Source organism: Amblyomma mixtum, chromosome 3, assembly GCF_055824585.1.
Source record: "Amblyomma mixtum isolate Tamu chromosome 3, ASM5582458v1, whole genome shotgun sequence".
NCBI lineage: Eukaryota > Metazoa > Arthropoda > Arachnida > Ixodida > Ixodidae > Amblyomma > Amblyomma mixtum.
In genome coordinates, this window is record NC_143014.1 from 117,282,797 (window position 1) to 117,302,383 (window position 19,587).

At 48.2% G+C, this 19,587-nt stretch overlaps 1 protein-coding gene across 1 annotated transcript; it reads right to left on the reverse strand.

The window, feature by feature from the left end:
* Window positions 1–1,137: 1,137 nt before the first annotated feature.
* Window positions 1,138–19,176, reverse strand: LOC149351535 (uncharacterized). Its single transcript, XM_089575614.1, has 8 exons — window positions 18,851–19,176; window positions 17,684–17,962; window positions 14,367–14,697; window positions 9,031–9,326; window positions 7,776–8,028; window positions 6,134–6,301; window positions 3,922–4,088; window positions 1,138–1,345 (listed from the first exon to the last, which is right to left on the reverse strand). Exons 1-8 carry the CDS (start codon window positions 19,174–19,176, stop codon window positions 1,138–1,140), a joined length of 2,028 nt encoding a protein of 675 aa, XP_089431740.1.
* Window positions 19,177–19,587: the final 411 nt, after the last annotated feature.

Here is a 19,587-nt window from a genome sequence, read left to right on the forward strand (position 1 = left end):
ACTCAGGCCTACACGGCGGAAAAAATGGCCGCTAATTGCGAGCGCCCGTTCTGGTGCCAGACCAGAGCCAGAGCCCAGCCAGCGCATAACTTGAAGCGCACCAGTGAAGCCCGCGCGCACGTGATAATTGCCGCCACTTTCACGGCGCTTGCGCGCTGCACTGAACGCGGAGAATTATTCTCCGCAGATGAGCCGACGAAACGCGTCACTGCTTGCTTGGGCCCTATCACCTGCGCAGCCGACCCAAACCGCGAGGGCCCTCTTCTAATTTCATGAAACTGCGAGTTTTCGTGGCGGCCAAAAGTATGGGCCCTTCATCCGCGGCCGTTCCCGTACGAAACGACAGGCAGGAGTGTTCGCCCTGGCGCTGCTTTCAAATGCTTTCGCACGTCGTTCATAACTTGCTCGCGCTAAACGGGGCACTCTGCCTGCTGCGGGCGCCAGCTAAATGACGCTCACGTAGCTTTATGGCTATATGCGCATCTGAAGAGCCTCAGCGATGAGCCCTGTTTTCTTGTTTTTTTTGCTTCAAAGCTGGTGTCTTTGCATAGTTTTTTTTTGTTTGCTCCTCGCGACTATCCTTTTGATATCGAACACTCGCTTACGTTGTGGGAGGTAGTGTCAGTGGAACCTTCTTCAGGGGAAACCAACGACTGAACTGCTGAGAAGCGAGCAGTGTACTCATGAGCTGATAAGAAAAAAAATGAGCGAGAATTATTACTAGTCAGGCTTCTGCCAGCCTTGCACTTGTGCATACAGAGAAGGACAAGAGGACCGGCTTGCGAAGAAACGTAGTATTTTCGGTGCCTGTTCGAGCAAATATCAGGTCGCCCTTGTCCTCAGGGAAGCGGTCACTCTAGTCTCCTGCTAGTGCAGGGCACGAGGCAATAACATTTCAGATCCGAAAAAGTCAGCTCGTAGGAACTGCCAGCGCTTGCTACTTGCCATTCTCGCTCGCAGGACGAGAGATTGCCTTTGGTTTGTGTACATAAATGATGATTCGGTCCTCAGTAGCCACAGAAAGCGAGTTAAGCGCCCGGCCTTTCTGCATACGCACCAATGGATCGCGAGGTTTTACGTGCGCGAAGATAATGGAGCCGGTGAACGCTGTGTGAGCCCCTTAGGGGCCGGGCCCGTTCAGAGGCACTTGTCGTCGGGGTTCATTGGTGTGCCCGGGGCGCAGCCGAAGGCATCGGCAAACTGGGGGAGGTTACGCAGCAGCGCGTTGACGCGGTGGCGGCCACCGAAGCGACGCTCTCCGCACGCGTTGGCTGCGTACAGCACGAAGAAAAGCTGCACGGCGCTCAGCCTCTCGGCGCCTTCGAGCCGGTGGTCACTGACGAGCCTGCGAAGGTATACGCGACCGCCGCGTGTTCGGCTCAGTGCTGTAGCGACTGGGTCGCTTAGCGTTCAGCCTGCGCATCACTTCTCGCGATGAAGGCGGCAGACGTCTCGCGGGTACTTTAAACAATTTTTTTGGAAACTCGTATTCTCTCTAGTGCAGCTGGCAGAGTAAAATCCCATTAAGACTTGCGAGTCGCACCGGCTGTGCGACCGTTTTGATCGAAAAACGACAGTCGCTAAGGCTACTTGATTTTTCGGCCTTGCGACCCCGAGGCGCAAGTCGTTAAAACCAATCAGCGGCGCCTCAGAAGTGAACGGAAGCTTGATTAATATTCGGCTTTTCATTGCTGGTATCAGTTAAGACCGCCAGCTCTCGTTCAGAGCTAGACCGTTCGCGAAAGCGTACCGCTGAGGGTTGCGCTTGCTAACGTGAGCAGTGGCATTGCCGACCCGCGCTCCTTGGCCGAAAGTCGCAGCTGGTCTCATGCTGATCGCTACTTGTAAATGTGAATTGGCCTTCATGCGAGAAATGAATAAAGAAGGTATACTTTGTCCTAGAAGAGTTCTTTTTTAACGAGGCAAGCGGCTTAGTGGCCATGTAATCTAAGGTGCGTGTCAAACGATCGATTCGTGATATTTGTTAGCCAGTTTAGCGCGGGCATGCCGTTCTTTGGATTGCGTGCGAAGGAAATTACGACGAAACTAACAAATGAAGATAGTCCTTGCTTGTGCCTGTGAACGCTATTTCCACATGCTGCTTACGATGTTACCCCCATTTCGTACGCGTGTTGTGCACGTCTCAAACAGCAAAAGATTTTGAGAATTGTTCTTGCGCACACGAAGACGACACGATAATGACGAGGAAGACGGGACGGGACGCATTTGCAACTGTTTTATCCAGAAAAGGCAGATGACTTTTATACGCAAAAAGGGAAGGGAGAATCATAGATTGGCACGTGCAGGGCAAAAAAAAAAAACAACGGAAAAAGGCACCAAGGGAGGGCACAGGTGACTAAGCTCTTATCTAACACACCTAGAAAGGAAAAATCTCTGTCATACGATGTCACAGACGGCGTACTAACACATGAACTACCACACTTCCTAGAATGGTAGGCTTCAACCAGTTCCCGCGCAAGCATGTCAGTTGATTCAGCTGGTTAAAGCCTACCATATTAGGAAGCGTGGTAGTTCATGTGTTAGTACGCCGTCTGTGACATCGTATGACAGAGATTTTGCCTTTATAGGTGTGTTAAATGAGAGCTCAGTCACCTGTGCCCTTTCTTGGTGCCTTTTTTCGTTGTTGTTTTTTTTTTTTTGCCCTGCACATGCCAATCTATGACTATTCCTTCCTTTTTTTGCGTATAACAGTTATCTCCCTTTTCTGAATAAAACAGTTGCAGCTGCACCCCGTCCTGTCTTCCTCGTCGTTATTGTGTCGTCTTTGTGTGCGTAAAATAAATTCAGAGAATGGACCCTCTAGCCCTACAACGCATATTACTAGCAAAGATTCATGATTTTCAAATTCCGAACTTCTGTAACAGAATGTCTAAATGATAATTCGTGGTATTTCAACATAAGCTCTATCGCTGCAGGGTGCTTGGTTTAAAAGAGAGAAGGGGTATTTTATTGTATCCGTTTTCCAACTATCCAAAAATAACGCACATAATGGGAGCTAAAGATTTTTTTTGTCCTCCTTTGAAAGCGCTCCATAAGCTGCAGTTTCCCTAAATAAATTAGCAGCTACAGAGACCCACGCACCGAGAATATCTAAATAGCGTCAATCTGTAACCATTGAAATAAAAAAAAACAACATAGAGCCCTGAGGTACGCAATGTCACTATTGATCGCGTGTTTTTTACCCTGCGCAATAAGAATGCGTGGTGGAGCCCTGCTCTCATCGATGATTTGCAGATGGACTCAAAGGAACTCATCAGTGTTATGTTGCGTGCAAGAGACGATTGTCTGGGTTTGCATAAGCTGCACCAAAATTATTAGAAGAGGAATTTCGTGGCTGCTTGCTTCTCCGCCTCGGCGTGCTCCAGGCCATGTCCAACATTTCCGGGCAAAAATTTTGAAAATTAGAGAATTGTAAGCCACTGTTGTGAAAATGTTGAAGGTACTGGTGCATTCTTCTGATATGTAGTAAAATATTTCTTTTAAAGTGTTTTCATCGATCGTATCGAACAGTTAAGACTGCCATAGAAAAGCAATGGGGAGCGCTTTTGAGGATAGCAAAAACGTTAATAGAAAAAAGAAATACAAGACTGCCGTCGGGTGGTTTGAGAATATATTGATTGTTACAGTGAAATTTTACTTTATATGAAAAAAAAATGCGTCCATAAACAGTTTCTCGCTAAAAAATGCTTTTGTCCCGAACTGTTGGGTATGATTTGAAACAGAATTGTGATGTCTAGGGATGACGTTACTACGGAGGGTAATAACAGAAATATTTCCCGTGACGGATGTCATTTAGCGTCGCCTTCAGACCATCGACGATACTTGAAAAACCTTTCGAGACAGTTCTTGGTTTTAGCAGTTGAATGCGAGATGGGAAATAAAACAGAAGCGTCCACTCACCTGAGCGCTTCTTCCCGGAAGGATTTCAGCGCACCACGCAGGCCATAGAGATCGGCAGCCGATAGGCCGGATGCTGCGTCCCTTCGCCTCAGACACGACGACAGCGTGTCGAATCTTGTGACGAGCGCGTCGGCGGAGCCGGGCGCCGTGCGTGCTATGTCGACAGCCTGCGCACCCGCCGACCATTCAGTAGACTGTTCAGTCATCGCTCACGAACGCTCGTGCACATTATACGTGCCATGTACCGCACAAAGACTCACCGAAGGCTCATATCCTCCTTCTCATTTAATCCTCGCGTCAAAGAAAGGAAAAATGTTTTGCCTGATTGACCAATCTTAGAAATATGCAGCCTTCTCTTGTCTTAGTCGTTGTTGAACTATGAGGCTGACAACACGGTGAACTACATGTGCGTTCGAAAAAAATGCTTAACGAAGAAGCGCTCTCTCCGGAGAGGAAGTCGCATAATACTCTGTGACTTGCAGTCGAAAGTCATGCATGTGCATTGTTTGCAGCGACAGCTGTTTATGGAACGTTCAGCGAAATCATGTCGCCGTCGTCGGCGTCGACGGCGCACACGTGGGTGTTGGCTGACCTATAGTTAGACAAGGCGCGCGTCCAGTGTGACGAGTGCAGCGAGCCGTGACCGTGGGGGGCCCTGACCGTGCGTCACGCTGTACCCTATACCCCGAACTTCTACACATGCATAGCGACAGTTACTAAACACTCCGACTGCCATCAGTGTTTTGTACCACCCTCTAGCTGCCGCTAAAATTCGCATTACAACAGGGGTAAATGTCCAATTAATTTTTTTGAGTTGTTTTACATTCGACGAGCGCCAGCAAACGACTCACAATCAGGCTGTTTGGGCTCGTTGAAGGTACCGCCGACAACACGCTTATCACGAACGCTCGAGTGAGCGTCCCGCACTGACATAAGAGCCGCTGGGCGCTGGGGCCGAGACCATGCTGGACTGTGTGTTTGCGGCTGTTGGAGAACGCTGGTGCCCTTCTTCCGCCCTAACATAGTCTCAGATTGAGAGGAGATAGTAGTAGCGCTAAAAACAGGGACGACAGGATAGAAGAAGAAAACACCGGGGGCTAGATATTAACTTACTTTATTCCCGAAAATACCACGCATTTATAGGCGACTATCAGGTGCCAAAAATCACCAATAAAATCGCATGCACGACGGAACTTTCCGATAAAAGAACTTCAATTCTTTAGCAGAAAGATAAGCACTCTGTTTGCTCACGCATGATTGCCTTTCCACGTGTATAAGAGAGGCTTCCAATACCTCCCGCTCCTTCTGGTCTGCATTTACATACATCACACTTGTTTGCTCAAAGAAAGGGGTACAGGTTTCTTCATTGTGTTTACATCATTTGCAGTGTGCCGCCAAGTGTCCACGGCAGCTGCTATATCAGGCCCTGAACACTTGGCGGCACACTGCAAACGATGCAAGCATAATGAAAAAACTTGCACAGTATTTTTTGAGCAGACACATGTGATATATGTAAATGCAGACCAGAAGGAGCGAGAGGTATTGGAAGCCTCTCTTATACACATGGAAGCAATCGTGCGTGAGCCAAGCAGAATGTTTATCTTTCTGATAAAGAATCAAAGTTATTATATCGGGAAGTGCTGTCACGCATGCGATTTCATTGTTGATTTTTGGCACCTGATAGTCACCTATAAATGCGTGGTATTTTTGGGAATAAAGTCAGTTGATGTCTAGCGCCTGTGTTGTCTTCTTCTATCCTGTCGTCCCTGTTTTTTAGCGCCACTACTAAGTCATCTCGATCTAAACACCAACTAGCCCAGCTTTCTGCCTTAAGTAGCCTCAGACACAGCGGCTGATGACCAGAGGCGCTAATGTCCGTGGATGACACGCGCTCGAGCGTTCATGTTAAGCGTGCTGCCGGTGATACGGCATCTCAGCGCGCAACGAGGACAGTATAGGGTTTCTGTAGTGGGGCGCTAACACAGTTAGCAGCGTGCTAGCTGAAATGATACGGCAGCTCCACTGCCGAGGGCAACTGTGGTGCAGATGCGCACCCCGTTTCCGCGCTCGCGTTCAGCTCTGCGCTTGCACCACATCACAAATAAGACAGATGAGAAACAGGTCGCAACAGTTGCGCGCGCGGCCAGATAAGTGGCCTCTGCGCTGTGTTACAAGTGAGGGACAGGTGACCCGCATTGCGGCGGCTGAGTACCTGGGTGTGCAGCATGTTGAGCAACCGCGGCCCGAGACGCGGCAGGAGGAAAGCCCTGAGCGAGTCGTCTTCGGGATGCAGCAGCGGATTGAGAAAGGTCGCGGCAGGCACCCAAAGCCGCTCGCCACCACGCTCCAGCTGTGGCCGTGACGCCAGCAAGTTCACGCCCTGGGCAACGAACCGTTGGCGCCGGCAGTCGTTAGACGCGCACCTTCTTGGCCCGTCGCTTGACGCGCTAGCTAACCGACTCGTTACAGGGCAGGAGTCTGCAGACTCCGAGTGCCTTTGTCTTTAAGAAGTAGAGGAGGCGCTCTCCGAATGCTCGCTGGCCCCGACGTCATTAAGCGGGGGGCCTTGCGTAGAGAAGCATTAAAGTTACATTGCATGCCGCGCTAAAAAACCTACACAAAAACTAAGGCCAGGACTTTGTTGGTGACTCAGCCTAAAAAGGAAGGCTGCACTCTAGAGTCGGTAATGGAAGGAAAGCTGCGTATGCTAAAGTGAAAACTTGGTCGAAGCTGTGGCACATTTCGGAGTCATTGGCACAACGCAGAGTTGGCAGTCGCCCAAGTGATAGATTTATGCTGTCGCCAGGACGGACCGCGGCGTTCTTTGTTCAAGTAATAAAGCAAAAACAAAAACAAAAATTCCGTCATAGTTAGAGCTTCCTCTTTCTTAACTATTCTTCTCGATGTAAAAGGGTAAAGATTCAGTTAATTTTGTGAGAAATTACAAATCAGAAGAAATAATAAAGCCTTTGCAGCATCGCGAGTGGCCCGGCTGTTCTAGCGCAGTATTACTGCGGAATACGGAACTGTATATGAGGCAAATCAGCCCGAAATTTGGTTTCGTTTTCCTTGGAAGGTAGAATGTCTTCGCCTCGTTCCTAATCACCCGCCAAGGTGGTTCACGGGCGGTGAAGTTCGTCTCCTGAGCCTGAGAGCGTGGGATGGAAGCCCAGCATCGCCGGCCGCATTTCGATGGAGGCGAAATGCAAAAAAAAGCTCAAGTGCTCTGCGATCTTAGCGAACGCTAAAGAACTTCTGGTGATCGAGATTAATTCGAAGTGCTCCGCTACGGCGCCTCTCGCTGCTTATTTTCATCCCTCCTTCACTTCTTCCCACGGGGCGTGGTTTAGATATTTACGGAGAGTAGGACAATTACAGCTGCGCCTTCCCTTTTCTCACAGAACATTCGTATTTTGCACTGCGTAACCCCATTATGATAGTCAAGAAAACTGCACACGCTGTTGACAAAGCACGGCTATGCGTCCAAGCAGGGCGAGGAAGAGCAGCGAGTTGAAAAGAGAAACTGACACAATAATAAAAAAAAAGAAAAGCTAAAGCGAAAGCGCAGGCATGCTCTGATCCGACATGTTATTGCAGATATGAGCATTGAAATGGGAGATGTTCTGTTTTAACTTTGCCTGCAAGCGAATCTTTTAAAGAATTCTGTTGTGAGGCTGTTACGTGCCTTACCTATAGCAAGCCCCGAAACATCTTTTGCGGAGCGCAGCAGGAGGTGTTTAGGGGCCCCTGTATCGGAGGATTATTCATGAGCGGCCCGCTAAATATTTACTACGTCCTTGCGAGTGTGTTACCGCAGAAACAAAGACGCCAAGCAGTTGCGGAAAGCAGGAGACCTGCGCTTCTGCGTGATGCTGCGCTTCGTGGAGCCAGGCGTAGATGAGGGACGTCTTGTCGGAGTCCTTGCGCGGCGCGTTGGGGGGCCCAGACGCGGGGCCCAGGTCGAGGGACAGGTTCTGCAGGTGCGCCATGAACTGCGACGACGAGACGTCCATCTTGACCGTGTCCAGAAACACGGCCTTGAGCCTCAGCAGCAGCTCTCGGAGCTTGCGTGGCTGATGGCCCAGGTAGGACTTGTTGAACAGCGACCTGCATAGAGGGGTTTCGGTGCCAAGGGGTGGCTCAGCGCTTAACGAATCTAAAATGCGCACCGGTTATAATGATCGCAGTCACTTCGAGCATCGGCAAGCGGTGCGGCTACTAAATGATGATGCGATGATTTTCGGTTCCGACATACGACCCAAATGCAGTTCCGTTACCAGGAATTCAAGACAGCCGTTCACTTCACTTGTTTTGTCACCTCGTGACACACGACTACATTAAAACTTACTTCTGGACGAGTTGGTACACCCTGATTCGAGAAAAAAAAAACAGCGCCAACACATGCAACCACACAGCCAGAGACGAAACACTGGTGCATCCACACGTGCAGTATTGGTCGCGCCGTAGCCTTTATTGGTCTAACGCTGCAAATTATGGGTCAAGAGGTCCCCAAATCTAACTGTCGCTCATGGGTCTTCTTCTTTCCAGACCAAATACAGCCTCTAGTTCTGAGTCGTGTGTCTTGATTCAAGAAAAAAATAACAGCGCTAACACGTGCAACCACAGAGCGAGAGACGAAACACTAGACACAGCTTGTGTCCTGCAGAAAATATCCTACATCCCGCAGAAAATACCCTGCGCAGTTGCGGCTGGAAAATGATCGTCGACTATTAGTTCCCCGCAATACAATTAAAAAAATTGCCTGCAATTATCACAGTAATCAAGACATTTTAGAAACAACAAGAATCTCCCTCAAAGTTTACTGCGCACCCGACGCAAGAAAAAAAAAGACTCATCTAAAAATTTTATCTATGCGACAGGTTTCCTCCTCTCAGGAAATTAGACTTTCGCTTTTGAGATGCACAAAACTCAGCTAGGATGTGCTAGAACCTAGCAAACTCAGGTTACCAGAGAGTGACAATTGGAGTGTCAATAGCACCGCTTGAGAGCTTGCGAACAGCGAACCGGAGGGTAAATGTTAATATAGCCGCAATGAAAAGCCCGGCTAGGAAAATCCGGCTGCACCCTCGCTGGTAAAATGAAGCGTGCCTGGTCAGAAGCAGGGGCTCAAAGCGGTCGATCATCCGCACGCAAGCGACCTCCGGAGCCAGCTTCTCGGAATGACCGGCAGTTCGGGCATAGGCGATGCTGCTCCAGTTGTAGCTTCTGCGCGAGGGGTCCATGAGCGGGGTGAGCGCCATGAGCATGTGGAAGACCGCGTAGTTCATCATGGCAGCAGCTGAAGGGACGTTGTTCCGGGCCACTGGGTAGCAGACGGACATTTTGGAGATGTCTCTGTCCAGGAAGGCGGTCTGCAGCAGCTCGCTCCACCGAATGAAGCCCGTCTGCGGGGAGTCGAAGTGGGGAACCGCAGGTCAGTCGTGGAGACTCTGCCTCTCCCTCTGAATGCGCCGAATGCGCTCTCTCTGAATGTTACAGTAAGTGCGAGTTGTAAACTCGCTTTTTCTGCGTTCAATACGCATTTTTTGTTGAAGAGCTATGAGAGATACGACGATGCTCTTTGTGCAAGCGGATTTTACAGCATGGCGGACATTATGTACCTGAAAGAGCTCTATGAATAAACGGGCACTGAACGAAATATAACTAGAAAACTTTTTATTTTTGATCGAAGGTCAGCAAAGGTCAGCGCGGTTTTTAAATTAAAAAAAAAATCTGCAATGTGGTTCAAAATACTGAATGTCAAAAATAGGAATTTGAAACCCCGCTAAGTTGGCTTTCCCGCGTTGCACATTTATAAAATGGCATCGCTCGCGTTTCTGATGCAGCGAATACCGACTGCGCTAGTTTATTTCATGACTTTGAAGGATAAAGTGATTTCCACAACAATAATACGCGCAGCGACACCCTTTTAAAAATATGCAATGCCGGAAGGCGAGCTGAAGTGGCTTTCAAATGCGTATATTTGAAGTACGATATTTCGAACCACATTGCCTATTAGAAATATTGAAAAACTGGGCTCACCTGCGAGAATGCCGGGCTTCAATTTCGCAATATAATAGCGCCTCTTAAGATTGAAAATAAAATTATTTAGTTAAATTCCTTTTTTAATCCTTTTTTTTGTAGAGCTCTATCAGGTATACAATAATGGTTTTCTGGCGGGCTAGTTGGTGCTTGTTGTTCATGATTAAACTGCGCGAAAAAAACACGGACATAGACAGAAAACACGTACACACATAGAGCGCAGATCTGCGCTTTATGTGTGTACGTGTTTTCTGTCTCTGTCCGTGTTTTTTTCGCGCAGTTTAATCATGCAGGTATACAATGACCGCCATGCTGTAGAATCCATTTCCACAAACTGCAGTGTAGTACCTCTCATGGCTGAAAAAAAAAAAGAAACCCATATGGAATAATTTGAGACGCCCCGTATAACAGAGCAATTGGGACTGATGGCCAGAATGGCTAAAGGCTTCGAAGTAGTAAACGCAGTCGCTCTGCAACGACTGAACGTTACTCCAGAGCAATGTAATTATCGTAGCGTCTTTTGACTATTTGCTGCATGCTAATACAAGAAAGCTGACAATGTATTTCTCGGGGCCTCTTTCGATTATTTGCTGAACGGTTATACAAGAAAGCTGACAATGCAGTTCTCGTAGCGTCTTTTGACTATTTGCTGAATGTTTATACAAAAAAGGTGAGTGAAGCAGTCAGAGCGAAAAGAGTTTAGTAAAAAGGAAATCTTTTTGTCCGGAATTTTGTCCGGAAAGTGACGCGAAGAGGAGATAAAAAAAATGGCTGTGGCTTAGCTTGGTTAAGCCCGGTAATTGCGAAAGCAATATCCGTAGCTACGCCATGGTTCAGCTGGTAGTGTAGCTGGTGGTGGTGCTTGTGGTTAGACTTGTCGTGATGCATCGCTTATACAATCCAATCCAATCCAATCTAATTCAATCCAATCCCATCCAATCCAATCCAATATGCTAATTTGGTAGCTACCGGCCTCGCTACACGACGGGCTGAAAGTGCAACTAGTATTGTTTTCGCAATAAAAGAATAAATTTTTACTTGGAGGAAGGAGGCTTATTTACACCGCCTCTGAAGTTTTCCAATCCAGTTGTCTGCACTCATGTAATCTTGTTAGTTTAGTTTAGTTTATGGGGTTTAACGTCCCAAAGCAACTAAGGCTATGAGAGACGCCGTAGTGGAGGGCTCCGGAAATTTCGACCACCTGGGGTTCTTTAACGTGCACTGACATCGCACAGCACACGGGCCTCTAGAATTTCTCCTCCAAAGAAATTCTAGCCGCCGCGGCCGGGATCGAACCCGCGTCTTTTGGGTCAGCAGCCGAGCACCATAACCGCTGAGCCACCGCGGCGGCGTAATCTTGTTCACGTCACAAATAATACCTTCACAAAATAATAACAGCGAGGGAACTGAAGCCTTTTTTTGTAACCCTGTTTGTTGTCATGTTGCTTTGCTGAATTTTAGTTTGCAGTGTGGAGCCTTTCGACCAATATCTCCGTTTCATTTAGTAACCATGCATGAAATCTTATTGCGCAGTGAAGTCAGTAGCTTGAAAGCTTCTCAGTAACAATTGTATTTTAGCATGCATTCTATTCTCTTTAAGGGAGGGGTCCCACACTTGCAAGACCACTGCCCATTTTTATAATGTTTGGGCGATCGCTGTGGCCCTCCAGCTCATGATAGAAAAAACAAGTATGAGCTCATTAGAACGAGAAATGTAATTGTTTTGCAACGCCGTGCATTGTTACTTGCAATCTTTGTTGGTACGAGTGGAGTCAGCAAATAAACGGATTAGATAAAAGAATAAAATGATATGTGGGTGCTACATAGTGACGACAAAAAAACAAGTGACACACAAGTTGGTTGGTTGGTTTATGGGGTTTAACGTCCCAAAGCAACTGAGGCTATGAGAGACGCCGTAGTGGAGGGCTCCGGAAATTTCGACCACCTGGGGTTCTTTAACGTGCACTGACATCGCACAGCACACGGGCCTCTAGAATTTCGCCTTCATCGAAATTCAGCCACCGCGGCCGGGATCGAACCCGCGTCTTTCGGGTCAGCAGCCGAGCGCCGTAACCACTGAGCCACCGCGGCGGGGCTGACACCCAAGGACGAGCAACGAGGTTAGGCTGACAGTACCCAGACCTCTAGCTGTAGGTCGCGTTTTCGCGATGGCGGTTCTGAGCAATGAAACTTAAAAAAAAAAATATTATGTGCGGCTCAAATAAGTTTTGCACGCTTAACGGAGTATGGACGATTCACAAACGTGCCAAATATGCTTGCCTTTTATCAATTTGACCGAAAACTAGTGAGCCTCTAACATGCGTAAATCTATCATTTTTGGTCTTCTTTAGAGTGCATGTTCTAAATAGCTATCAACTGCAGCCAAGAACCACTTGGAATTTACCTAGACTAACATTTCATTTAAACGCTCTAGGAGCAGCCCTCTTTTTTGTGTATACAGTAGTTTGTCAAAACCCTTCACGCAAGTAGTCAAAGCGGACAAAAGTATTGTTTTATGCACTCAGTTTCTGCTGAGTACACTGCTACCAACAATCATTGCTATTACGAACGCTCACCGTTGAAAAGTATATACATTTCTCTTTCTAATGATCCAAAACCTGTTTTCCTATGCTGAGCGCGAGAGCCACAGAAATCGCTCAAACATTGTGAAAAGACCCGCCGCGGTGGCTCAGTGGTTACGGCGCTCGGCTGCTGACCCGAAAGACGCGGGTTCGATCCCGGCCGCGGCGGCTGAATTTCTTGAAGGCGAAATTCTAGAGGCCCGTGTGCTGTGCGATGTCAGTGCACGTTAAAGAACCCCAGGTGGTCGAAATTTCCGGAGCCCTTCACTACGGCGTCTCTCATAGCCTCAGTCGCTTTGGGACGTTAAACCCCACTAAACCAAACCAAACCAAACATTGTGAAAAATGGCCAGTGACCGCGCAAGCGTGGGACCGCTGCCTCAATTAAGTGGTGCGTCGTGATGTCACGATAAGTTAGTTGCACGGTTGAAAATATACCGGTGGGGTGGAACAACACAAGTAAGATGGTATTATAAAACAAAAAAAAGGGCCAGAAAAATGAGCAAACTCGAGAGCAGCGGGTCAGCTCCAGTCATACAAAGCGCTGCACTTACGACTTTCTTAAAACGTATATGTGATATGTACACACGCCTTAGGGAAAAGCTGAAAAAATAATTAAAACCATTACGTTGACAAGTACTCGTTTCTTCGAAGTTCGATATGTATAAGCTAGCAAAACGGACGGCGAAATGTTATTTTTATACGCTGAAATGGTTTTTTACCATCTCAAGTACGCCCCGCGTTCTGAGAAGCTTTCACCCCATTTGTCAGCACGTCCTAACCTCGTAAAGATGGTCACAGCCAAATCGTGCCTTCAAGCCGCTCTCAGAAGCCTCGCGTGGACGAGATTACAAACACTTTTGACTTGAAGATCGACACACTCAGCCGAGGTGTTCTCCCCAAAGGAGGACTTATTTCTGTTGCCGGGTCCCTTATGAGCACGCCGATGAACGGCAACAAGGAGGCTGAGCTCGTTTCTGGGAAATCGGCTTGATGCGTCAAGTTCTGATACGGGCGAGCATTTGAAAAGGATCGTTTGCCATCCGGCTGTTGTAAGCACATCAAGAGTCGCAGTGTTTCGGACACTGTCGGTGGCCAACATCTGGAAACATGTGGCCCAAGCATCCTTACGCATCTTCACTAAGTCTCCACCCAAAGTGAAGAGGAAAATTTCAAAATACCACACAGGAGTGAGGAAATTGCGCGCCTGACACGAGGTGAGGCGATCACACAGTAAAACCTGCCAGCGTTCAATAAAACACAACATGTAACTTTTTCTTTGCATTTCTCTACTAATAAAGAGAGAGATGAGCTTAGGGAAAATTTCCGGTTTTGCTGTCGGCCTCATTTCTTTTTGTAGAAGAAATGAGAGAGGAGAAGCGTCAAAGAAACCAGGCATGCTCGCTCGGCACTTGGTTGGTAAACCGGGCTGTTGTGGCTCTATTATAAAGGGTAGGAAAGCATGTAAGTCACTGAAGAACGTTCATGAAAGTTTCAGCATTCGAGGTTGGTAGAAAACCAAAAATCGATCTTTTTTAAATTTTAGTCTACCCTGTGCTTTTAAGCTGTCGTCCTCTCAACGGGCTGTTTCCATGTTTTGGCGTCAAAGAAATGCGCAAACCAGAGCGAGCAAGCTTCTTGTTGAAGTTGCATGAAGGTACTTGGGCAAGGTAGCGCAGAGTTAACATGTTTTATTTTACTTCTAGCAGGAAAACGCACCATGAACTGCGAGACTCACTGGAAACTTATGGCAAACTTAACGAAATATATACAGATAAACAACCACAACAGCAACAAAAAAAAAAAACAAAGCGCCCTCACCCGCTGAGCTTCGTCAAGGTCGCTGCACTTTGGCGAGTACTGAGAAGCCAGCCAGAGGCCGACGCGCGACACAGAGCCTCGCCCCTGGACGTGACCCCTCAGGTAAAGGGCCAGTTCAGAGAAGCACCTCTCCAGGTCGCGGAAGTAGTTGCTCGGGAGGTTGGTCGGCAGGCGTGCCCAGTCCACGAACAGAGCCTCGGAGCCGGAGGTGCGCACACGGAAGACGCTCTCTGTCCCCAGCTCCCGGTAGATTACCCCCAGAGAGGACGAGAGCTGGTGCACGCTCTCCCATGGGGGATCCACGTAAGGCCAGCCCAAAGTGTCTGTTAGCCTTGCAAAGGGAATTTTTTCCCCCTCCTTCTTGCAGGTTGCCTGATGCGGCCGTTGAAACGTTGCTTTAAGTAACTAGCTCTAGCCTCCAGAAGAATACAAATGGCTTTCGGTCTGACGAAAAAGTATTTTTGCCCGACAGGTTCCTGGTTTTGTAACGTGAAGCGGTTGACATTTTGATTCTCAAACTCAGCTGTGCGCACAGAACCTGAACATGTCATAACGGCCCATACCGCAAGCAACACGCTGTTGACGCTACACGAAAGCGGAGACAAGTTCTCTTTGTCGAAACGCTGGCTAGCGGACTGAGGTTCCCCTCCCGACACCTGTTCACTTTGTTTTGCGTCGACGAAAGCAATATAGCATCCTGATCGTTCATGCAGCCAGAAAGGCATTGAGAATTCAGAACACGCGTTACATCAGGTAACGTTACAATAACGCTGGCTAACATGCAGATGTATTAAGGCGTCTATTTGCCCCCCGCCCCCCCTTCCTCCCCTCAAAAAAAAAAAAAAAGCGCCACACTGATTTAAGGTGTAGTGTAGTGAAAAGCTCGTTGTCTGGTTCTTTGTTCAAGTAGTCGTGAAAACTGATCGGAAAATAGCCACCTACGCAGAAATACCCAAGGCATCTGTCAAGGCCCACAGCGCTGTATTTCTGGAAGCTCTATATAGGACTTGTCGAGCATATGGTACCAATGATGAATAAAACTTTCTTTCAGAAATAAAAGCTGCGGGCGACCTGTGAATGCGGATGCTTGGCTGAACACCAAAGCCTTAGCGCATATCAGCGCTTTAGGGTATATAAATAAATGAAAAAAGTAAAAATATAAAGTATTTGCCAGTGGCGTATCATGTACAAATGTGACTCGTAAATTAGGAGACTTGGCTAGAGACAAAAGTGTTCGCAGTGGCGTATGATGCGCTGAGTTGTCATCTAACGTCGATTAATCAAGTCACAGCTAAAACTTAATCAAAACAAAGAAATGCGTCTGCACCAATTCGAAAAGTCCGAAAGTTCCGGGACGAAAGCCATGCATAATCATCAGCGCAGTCACTACCACCACAATCATTATCATTATCAGTCTAGCACAGGAATATGACGTTTCTTCCTGATCTCTAAATAACTCTGACTTCCATTATCCGCGGCCTATCTGTCTACAAAAATCCCGTCTTTACGTCTTCACTCTCTGTAGCCACCGCCAACTAAGCTCTCCTATCACTTTTTGTACTCTTACGCACTATGTGTACGGCTCAAGTTTATTTCTTCCTCTTAGTTTTACATGGTACAGCGTCCATTTTTTAAATTTTTGTTTTATTTTTTACGTTTGTTTCGCTCGCCTAACGGTCTGATGAGAGCGAAGAATTTCGTCAGTGTTTAAATTCCGGCTTCATCGCAATTAACTGCGCAACAACACTACGAGGATGGAGTAGAACGCATACGCATGGCGCTCCTGTGTCCTCGTCTCTATGTGGCGTTGTTAATTACAACGAAGCTGTACTAACCTGCCCAGTTCGCGCTTACGTTAAAGTCCTGGCCCAAAAGGGAGCAACGTCTGACAAAGGAAAACCTGCGGTTTGTAACTTGATAGCGCTGGCCGGACGTGCTGCAACTCACTTTCATACTGCTGATTGCTCTCTTATGATCTGGATCTACCAGGACTTTTTACGAAAAGAGGTGCACTCGCTACGTCTTACACTTCATTTCCTGCAGCAAATTTTTGCATGTTATCTGGAGAGCATATTTTTTCCCAGTTTTCTATATATGACTATTCAGGCCTGCCGTTACCCCCTTCTAGGCCCCTTAAATCGCTGCTGTTCTTATTATGAATGCTATATACAGGCAAATGAGAAATCTCCGAGGTATCTTCAACAACTAAGTTTCTAAACTGTTCTTGCGCTAGCACTCCGGGAAGTTCTTGGAGACATGCGAATAATAGCAATAACGACATAGAGTCTCCATGCATTTCCCCTCAGTAATGATTGCCTGTAGCTGTGACGCAATATTTGAGGATGCTTTTAAGAATATTCATATAACGCCCCATTTAATACCTAATACCTTTTAGGGTAGCACAACTGCCAAAAGGTTAACTCGATGAAGCTTTAGAGGGGTTAAATGTTGCCACGTTCTGTTGCAATGGTAACCTGTCTGGATTCAGGGATAGTCAGGAATTCCGCTGTGTCGCAGACCTGACTGACGCCTTTTGGTCAGCCGCTTCGCAACCGGTAAGTGATGTTCGTCTTGGGCAGTTGGCAAGTGTTTAGTGGTAGATGTTGCTGTGTACTGAATTAGGCTTGTCAAATCTTCTGGGAGCGAGAAAGCGTTTCTAGTAACTTCGCTGTCTCCTCCACCATGGCTCAAGATTGGCTACTATAACCTCAAGGCCTGGGCTCTTTGCTGGCTTTAGACAACGCCCCAGACAAGGTGGCAATCCGTCAACATTTGGGAAAACTACGGGGTGGCCTTTCAACTTAGTAATGGAGTCCCATCCACTTGAATTTGTTTCCCAGTCACAGCTGGCAGCTTCAGTATAGTAAGTCCGTCGTCAAATAATCATACTGCCACAAAGAGAAATTGGCTGTCTTGTATAACCCGCCGCGGTGGCTCAGTGGCTAGGGGGCTCGTCTACCGAGCCGGAGTACTCGGGTACGAACCCGACCGCGGCGGCCGCGTTTCGATGGAGGCGTAACGCAAAAGACGCCCGTGTGCTGTGCGATGTCAGTGCATGTTAAAGATCTCCAGGGGGTCGAAATTATTTCCGGAGCACTCCACTACGGCACCTCTTCCTCCCTTCCTTCTTTCACTCCCACCTTCCTCCCATCCCTTACGACGCAGTTCAGGTGTCCACCGAGATATGTGAGACAGATTGCGCCATCTCCTTTGCGCAAAAACCAATTTACCTGCCTTGTGTACGTGCATGCATACGCCTGTCAGTAAGCGCCACATAAAAGGTGCACTAAATGTTCCACGCATTCAGTGGGACGTACTTAAGGTAGACGAAAGCCAGAGAGCGGAACAGGTCCGAGCCAGGATTGAGGCAAGTGGTCAGAATGCGGGCGGCCACCGAGTTCTGCTCGTGCAGCACAGCGGAGGCGGCTCGGCTTTCAAGCGCCTCCAAGACGTGCTCATCGGTGTGGTTCCAGCGGCCGCAGGCGAACGCCGCGAAGTCGTCGCACGGCCTGACGCCCCTGGGGCCAACGAGGGCGGCCACCGCTTGGCCAAGCTGCCTGCAGGCCCGGCGCCGACACAGGAACGGCGAGGACGTCCTGCGCAGGGCAGCGACTGCTGCTTGAGATGGGGCACCGCTCCGGACCTCTCGCATGCGGGTCCGCAACCAGGACAAAAAAATTATACACAATCAATGCGATTGATGCGGCAGAGTATGAGTTAGCATTATCGTTCCCTCTGGACGGAGCAACCGCTGCCACTGACGGGTTCCGACCATGCGAGCAGGTGGCGTCCAGTTCGTCAGTCACCGTGTGACACGCCGTACCCACTTTCCGTTCTCTCCCACCCATCGCCTCCCGTACTCTCTTCGTCTTCCCTCTTTCACTTAGCCTCTTCCTTGGCAATGCAGAGGGGGATTCTCTCTCCCCACTTTGCTACCTGCCAACCAAGGCCTAAGACGGACGGATGGACCGATTTTTCTAACAGGGGGTTTAGAACCTCCTGTTGCTTTGCTTTAACCCTTGCAAAGAACCCTTGCTTTGTTTTAATGCGTCAGCATTAGATGCTGACGCATTAAAACAAAGGAAGGGTGCGCGCGCCTAGGCTCCGGCTAGAATTCAAACCCGGGCATAGAATCGCGTAGTACAACTCCTCTAGAGAGGCAAGTGGGCCGCCTGCGTACTTCATGCAGTTTTTTGGATTATTATCTGCACCTAAACAAAAGGAAGCTCTAGTTGCAGGTGCAAATGTGAGGCAGCGCGTTTTGAATGTTTCGAGCAGCTGGAGGCATACGACGGAAATGTATATATCTTCGCGCCATGTGCTCTCGCCCCTATAAGGCAGCCCACCGTAAACGTAAGGTTTGTTGTGGATAATACAGGTCTTGATCAACTAATGGAATAACAAGCAGTTTCAGACTTAGCTACGGGTACCTTTGTAAATTGCAATCTTAGACACTGAAATATGGCCATAGAAGCTGCACTCGCCTTTCGTTTCTAGGGGGCTTCCTCGAAGCGCTGACCAGGGCGGCTGCGTCAAGAACGATACCGGGCTGAGCAGAGGTCAGGGGCGGCGGTGGTTGTTGCGCCGAGGCAGTGTCTGCTCGCTCGCTGGGATCGGCGTCCATCTCGTCCACGATGTGCAGCTCCTCAGCGAGGAGGGTGATGCCTATCGTGACCCCAATTAATACCGTGCTCGCCAGAATGGCCACCTTGGGAAGCTCCGCGGGAGAGAGCTGGGGGGAAAACTCCGCCGCGGCGGGCCGAGGCGCTGGAGGCCAGAAATGTACTTTCCTCGCTCGCCTTTCACCCATGGTGTTGTTGGGTACTGTGAAAATTGCACATACCCAAGGAGGGTTTCCCATTGAGCAGGGAAACCTCGTCTTCTTATTCTTCTTCTTCATCCTCTTAAAACACGGCACATACCCATATGGGTGGATTGGCCAAAGTGTAGTGGCATGAACAAGGAAATTTCCATAGACGATTACGACAAAATATCGGAGCCAAGCGTGACTTTGAAAAATGTATCGATTAAAAACGACAGAAGAATATTTGAAGTTAAATAACAAAGAACATTTTAGGGAAAAAATAAAAAAAAGGTCCAATAATTTTAAATGAGTTAGCAAATCAACCCACCAGTTGCAATTATGCAATCATGGAGAATCCCACAAATTGAACCCAATGCAAATCCTTTGGCGCTCGCATCGGACGATAATAACACTGTC